Below are 6903 nucleotides of genomic sequence, written 5' to 3' on the forward strand. Positions count from 1 at the left end.
TTTTTTTTATTTTTTTTTTATTTAAATAATTCTTTTATTTATTTTTTCTCTATCTAAATAACATACAAATAATTTATTTTTTTCTTCCATTTTCTCTCCTTTTATTTTTTTTTTCAACATCCAAACAAAGTGTTAATTTTTCTTAGCATAATGACCGACATGGGCATGGCCGTGGGATATTTTGCCTCGTTCGTTATCCATTCTCAAAACACAGCAAGCTCCTCCCTCAAACAATGACCCTCCGTCTTCTCTCAGCTCCACCTTCCTTCCCTCTCTTCACCTGCCATGCTTCCTCCACCACCGCCGCCGCTGCCCGTCCCCTCTCTTTGCCTCCGCCTCCGCCTCCGCTTCCTCAACTCTCGTCGTCACCCCCTACTTCTTCCACTCCTCAGTCCCCGCTAACTTGCGCACTTCACTGCCCTCACTTCCAGTCGTAAGAACCACCCTCTCCTCTCTTTCAGTGTTTCTTTATCTTTTGTAACGTTTGTTTTCTTCACTCTGTATATATAATTTTTTGGCAGGTGCTCTGGGTGCACACACGAGTTCAATCTCCACCGTCCGGATATACTGGAAGATGCTACCGATTTCTTTCGGAAACATGGCGTCTCCGATTTCACTTTCGATACCTGCAAATTGGTACTTTTCGATTTCGTTTTCAACTCCGAATTGTAATTAATTAATTCATTTTTATTTGGATTGGTTTTGTTAGTGGGGTTGGAGGTGCCGTGCGAAATTGGCTGTGCGTGGCTCTTCATCGGACCCTCTCATTGGTCTCTATGAAGAGGGTACTCATAACGTAGTTGACATTCCACAGTGCAAAGGTCTTCGCTTGGCTCTGTTTTATTAATGCGTCTGTGTTTTTTCTTTATTATTAGCAATAATAAATTTCATATTAGTGTTCTTATTTGTTAACATGAAATTATGCTAAGTAAGCTTTCTGGGTGCTGTGATCTCTTGGGCAGCTCATCATCCTAATATTAATGCTGCTGTTGAGCTGCTTAGACAGGGTAATTTTTTGTCATTTTTGTTAACTATTTGCTTATTTTATTTTCTAATGCAGTTTTTTGTTAAGTTCTTTTGGGCCATTTCTGAATTTCGTCTAGGTATTGCTGAATTGGATATTGAACCATATGTTGAAGATGAGGGTACTGGCGAGTTGCGATATGTTCAGGTAAACGGTATGTAATAATATCGAATATGTTAGTTTTTTAGTTCAATTGACAATTGAAGTTCTGGATCTGGAAAGTTTTTTGATGTCGAGTGGGTGTATGCAGATGGCTGTAACAACACACAACACGTCTCTTCCAGCAGCAGAAAGATATATGAATGGTTCCTTGTTGCTATTGAATTTTGTGAATAAAATTGAATTGATATTGTTTTGCTGATGGAGTTAATTAAATTGAATTGAATTTATACTGTTTCAGGAAAGGTTCAGGTTACTTTAGTTTGGAATTCAAGAAATGAAAATTCACCTAGTTCAGATAAATTGAATGAATTGGCAAATGTGAGGTTGCTGCTTCCTTTACTTTTTTTAAATGACATAAGTTACTGTGTCAATGCCCTTTTAATCATATAATAAAGTGATCATTTATATGATTGGCTGCAGTTTCTATGGAAAAACGGTGGGCCCAAGAGCAAGCTTCATTTACTCCATTCTGTGTGGGTCAACTTTCAGACTTCGACAAACAATGTGAGTTAATATTTTTTTTTTTCATATGAAACAAATGAATGACGTGTTTGGCTAAATGGAAAATTGTATTGTGAATGTCATTTGGCAATGATGGACGTATAGTTTCAGTTGTGAAGGAAAGAGGGCGCTCGTTTCTTTACTGCTTTTGAATATAAATCGTATGACATTGTTATACAAGTTCTTGCTTAACACTAAGATGGGGGAAATTGGCCACATGATAGCATTGTATCTTGAATTATTTTTTTAATTGTAAGTGATGCTGGACTATGCATCTTTGCAAATGGTCAAAATGGAACTGGAGTCTGACAGGAATGATTTCATTAATACAAATTTGATGAAGTTTTTGGATATTGAAATTTCATATTTATGTCACTTAAGCTATTCTTTTCTGGGATACCTTCTATGCAGATCTTGCAATCATTTTTTTGTTTTGGCAAGATATTTTTATATATAGTCATGCCTTTAAAATGTTTACTTCATGGCCCAGATAATTTTTGGGAATAGATGGAGACATCTTCTTGGAGAAAGAGATTTTTGGGAACATGTTGGTGGAATTGATGTGTCCTTGGCTCCTTCTAGTTTTGGCCAGGCAAACACTAGGGTAAAGACTCTAATCCTGTGAATTATCATAATCTATTTGGCAATTCTGGAATTTTTTCAATTGATAGTTTCATTCAGTTACCATTGAAGCATGGACAAGAAACAAAATATAAACACTACACATTTATATAGAGATAAAATCATGGTATAGACGTACATAGCCGGTAGATAACAAGTGAAATGAATGGATTTATAAATCCATTCTAATAATGTATTTTATCAAATCTTATCATTTTTGAAAGGTTTGTACTGAAATGAATTGATTTGGGTTTCTTAAGTTTTAAAAGACCTTTTTGTGAGTAATGAAGCACAGGGTAGAAGAGAGAGAGAGAGTTTTGAAGCATATAACTAGCGCAAAGGGTAGAAGAGCCTTTACATGCTTAAGTTAGTTGGGGGGTTATCCTAGCTGGCACTTGCTCTAGCTATCTAACGGATCAGTGATTCACTCGGAAACTGTCTCTCAACAAGTTCCTACCGGCAAGTGCACCGGATTGTCGTCAAGTAAAAATTCACTGTAGAGTGAGGTCGAATCCCACAGGGATTGGTTGGTTGATCAATGTTAATTGGAGAATTATGCTAGTTGAGCGAAATCAAAATTGGGTTGAGATTGCAAAATGTAAATTTGGCGGGAAACTTAAATTGTAAGAAATTAAATGACAAAAATTAAAGTGCGAGAAATTAAATGACAGAAGCTTAAATTGCATGAAATTAAATGGGAATGGGGATTAAGCATGAAATTAAAGAGCAGAAAGTAAATAGAATGGGTAGATCAGAGATGGGGATTCATTGGGTTTCAGGAGATATTGAATTCTCTGGATCAAATCATTTTCATCTCTTCCTCAATCAATGCATTCATTGACATTGCTTGGCAATCTTAGATGATTGGATCCCAATGTTTTGGCTCACCAATCTCTCTAAGCATGAACAATTGTCCAATGTCTTGATTTAATTGCTCATGGGAAGAGTTGAAGTTCGGTCACTGACTATACCACACAAATTCATAGATCAAAGTATTGGTAGGATTAAATGTCACAATATCCATCCAACCTCCAATCTAATCCAATATGAGAAATCAATTCTAGCATGAATTCTTCATTCCTCTCTCAAGGATCCGAAGAATTCCAATTATGGATAGCTTCTCTGTCAAGACAACTATCCAATTGAATTAAGATCGAAAGCTTTCTAACAAAAATCAAGAGAAAAGAAAGAAGATGAAAACTACTTTTGATCCATTGAATTACAATAGAGCTCCCTAACCCAATGAAAGGGGTTTAGTTGTTCATAGCTCTCAAAATGGAAAATGGAATTGAAAGATACATTGCAGAATTCAAAGATTTGCAGAAAAGTAAAATTGGCCGAGTGTCAGTATCCTCCGCCCTGCTAAGTGTCAAAAAAAAAAAAGGTGCTTCTAACTTAAATTCTAAGTTATTTATACACTTTCTCCTATTGATCTTCAATCTCTGAATTGGGCTTTTGGCCTTGATTGAATTGGATTGAGGTTGCGCCAATTGATTTCTGTTGCTGTTGAGAAGAGATCTGTTTGAATTGCCAACTTCTGCTGCTCACGTTGGAGTCAACGTTTGATGGCCAACGTTGACTCAAACGCCCCTCTAAGAAATCAGTTCTGCTTGCTGTCATTGGCGTTTGGTTCAACGTTGGAGTGCCAACGTTCTTCTACCCACGCGTACGCGTGCCTCGCGCGTTTGCGCCCTTGGGGTCAGAATGCGCATCCACGCGTGCGCGTACGCTACGCGTGCGCGTGGATGCAAAAATCCCATTTCCAGTTTTAAAATCACATAGAAGAACGTTGGCCTCAGCGTTGGACTGGCAACGTTCCCTCCAACGTTGGCCTTTCCACGCGTGCGCGTCAGCTACGCGTGCGCGTGGATTGTCAGAATTTCCAATCCACGTGTGGGCGTACAGCACGCGTGCGCGTCGCTACAGATTTCCAAATTCTCCAGAAAGCTCATTTTATCACAACGTTTGGGGTAACGTTGGCTTGCCAACGTTCCCTCCAACGTGGGCACCAGCAGTTTATGCAGAATCTTGCTCTGCTTTCTTCCCAATGTTTGAGGCAACGTTGGTGGTCCAACTTGGCTACCAACGTTGCTTCTTGTGCATCCTTTCCATGCTCCTTCTTCAACTTCCTCCCATGCTTTCCTTCACCTATCATCCACCAATTCATGCATCAAAGCCTTGCTAAAGTCATGAGAATTCTCATCATTCTTAGCACACAAGTAATTATAGCACAATTCTCATAAAATTGCATCAAATTAACCATGGTTGGATGAATCTAGGCATACATGAATTTCTAACCCAATTGCTTACTTATAACTCAAGAAAGTGCATAAAACCTATTAAAAACAAAGAAAATGGCTAGTGAAAGTAGCCTAAGATGCCCTGGCATCAATCATCTTAACTTTTTCTACTTCTTCTAGACTCTTCTAGACTTCTACTCAGCTTACTCTATTATGCCCCCTAAAACTGGCTTTCTACAACTCTGAAAATCTGTTACAAGTAAGTTCTCTCTTAGGCTCAGAAACTTTTCTTTAGATACTGTGTTAGTGAAGATGTCTGCTTGGCTGCTCATCATTGTGGGAATATGAACAACTAGTAGCCCTACTTTTAAGTGTTCGCGCTTTGTAAGAATTAAACCAAAGAGCAAAATTAAATTGATGAGATGGAGGAGCGACATTCATAAAATACATTCTCCTTTTGTGCAAATGTTTTTATTCAGTATTCTTATATCACAAAGGTCCACTTCTAATAACAGGACTAGTATCTTTCTTGCTTTCACATGTGATTTTCCAGCTATTGAATCATTCACTGATGAGCATTCTATAATATAATTGATATTTGATATGTACAAAACCTGTTTATATTGCATGAGATGATAATAACCAATATTGTGATATTCCTTCATCCAGGCTTTTGATGTCTTGCTTCGGAAGTTACAGAAATATGTTCCACATAGGGCATCTGTTGCAGATTTGTATGCTGGAGCTGGGGTAATTGGGTTGTCATTAGCTGCCACTAGAAAGTGCAGGCAAGAGTTTGTGGTTCTATGCCTCTAAATTGTTACTTTTTGTTACATCGCGGAGTTCGAGAATTTATGTTTCTAGTTGTCTTTCAGGTCCGTTAAATGCATCGAGATTAACAAAGAGTCAAAGGCATCTTTTGAGAAGACTATTGGTCGGTTGCCTGCCACAGTTGACAGCAGTATCACGTGGCATCATGCCGATGCTTCCAGAGTTAGTAGTGAATATTTGAAGCCTCATCATACATTCATGTTTTACCTCTATTATTTTTCTGATTTATGTAACTTTTATTGCTACAGCTTAAATTTCGGTGTGCATGTTTCATCAGAAGCATAAAGTAAATGCATTAGAATGATGAAAATTAATGTTGATTCAAAATATCAAGACTAAATTGCAGTCAAATTCCGAAGTGTTAAATTAAACTGATTTCAAAAAATTCAGCACTAAATTGATGGCTTTTACATGTCAGGAGGACTAAAAATGATTTTTTTAAAAATTTTTTTATCAGTCTATGTGATGATTTTATTTAAAAGAATAGAAAGATGAACTTTGGAATTGATTGCTATTATCCTTGTCGCCAGGAACCTTTTTTATGGCTTGTGGGTTCAGATGTTGTTGTTGTTGATCCTCCCAGAAAAGGACTAGATGTATCACTAAAAGATGCATTGCAGAATATATCATCAATGGAGCGAAAAGTCTTTTCATCATTTGAGAGGTTGTTCCTTTTGTTAACAGATGAATTTTGGTAAATTTGAAAATATCTCCCTTCGCAAATTTCTGATTCATTGCAAGTTAGTTGCAGCTCAAACTCAGTCAAGGAAGAGAAACGACCGTGGGTTTTACGTGCTAAAGAAGATTCAGTCCAGGTTGGAAGAAAACCGCCTCCTGAGAACATTCCTCAATCAGTGCCCCAAACCCTGATATACATAAGTTGTGGATGGGAAAGCTTTAAGGAGGTATTCCCATGATTTATGTTTTATGATTGTGCTTCGACTTTTTAAAACTTGAATTATCCATATGTTAATTTGATGAATTGTTGACAGGACTGTAAGTCATTGTTGTCCAGTAAGGCTTGGCATTTGGATAAAGCTCATGGGTTTAATTTCTTTCCTGGTACCCAAAGGTATTTATGTCATTTCTATAACTTAGTATTTGTTTAATTATGTGTCTCTAGTATTTATTCTTGTCACTATATTTTTTATCAACAAGGGGAAAAACATATTTGTGTAGTTAATAAATCTTCATCTTCCATTTTCTCAATTTGAATTACATCCAATTTTCAATCCAGTTCTTGTTATGATTTATCTAGAAACCTGAACCTTATTATTTTTTCGTTTCATTTGTTCATATTTCTCTGTAGTAAGAAATTAGCCCTTGTAGTTCTACTTAAGAGGTATGGATATGTGAAGCACCTGAGAGTTTCAAGTGATGCTAATTTTTCTTCTTTAGTTGAGCCAAAGTAGGAAATAAGAATCAAACCTTATATTCATTTCCACTTAGCCCTAAATGCTATATTCTAAAATAAAAATGAACCAGCTTAATAAATATTTATATAACCTTTATTCTTATAGTTCT

At 36.8% G+C, this 6903-nt stretch overlaps 1 protein-coding gene across 3 annotated transcripts in view; it reads left to right on the forward strand.

Moving 5' to 3' along the window:
• The window catches only part of LOC107605026 (uncharacterized RNA methyltransferase pc1998), a 7993-nt gene continuing 1248 nt past the window's right edge, over nucleotides 159-6903 (forward strand). Inside the window, exons 1-14 of one of the 3 annotated variants that reach the window (XM_016306761.2) lie at nucleotides 161-433; nucleotides 522-636; nucleotides 710-821; nucleotides 963-1007; nucleotides 1104-1171; nucleotides 1275-1329; nucleotides 1425-1504; nucleotides 1607-1690; nucleotides 2178-2291; nucleotides 5218-5336; nucleotides 5424-5541; nucleotides 5910-6043; nucleotides 6125-6284; nucleotides 6372-6451. In XM_016306761.2, coding sequence (XP_016162247.1) covers nucleotides 234-433; nucleotides 522-636; nucleotides 710-821; nucleotides 963-1007; nucleotides 1104-1171; nucleotides 1275-1329; nucleotides 1425-1504; nucleotides 1607-1690; nucleotides 2178-2291; nucleotides 5218-5336; nucleotides 5424-5541; nucleotides 5910-6043; nucleotides 6125-6284; nucleotides 6372-6451 — 1484 coding nt within the window. In that variant the 5' untranslated portion in view covers nucleotides 161-233. Of the gene's footprint in view, nucleotides 434-521; nucleotides 637-709; nucleotides 822-962; nucleotides 1008-1103; nucleotides 1172-1274; nucleotides 1330-1424; nucleotides 1505-1606; nucleotides 1691-2177; nucleotides 2292-5217; nucleotides 5337-5423; nucleotides 5542-5909; nucleotides 6044-6124; nucleotides 6285-6371; nucleotides 6452-6903 lie in introns of all 3 variants that reach the window. The other 2 variants (XM_021104895.1, XM_021104896.1) reach the window with 2 other exon arrangements.

The sequence above is a fragment of the Arachis ipaensis genome, chromosome B06, assembly GCF_000816755.2.
Source record: "Arachis ipaensis cultivar K30076 chromosome B06, Araip1.1, whole genome shotgun sequence".
NCBI lineage: Eukaryota > Viridiplantae > Streptophyta > Magnoliopsida > Fabales > Fabaceae > Arachis > Arachis ipaensis.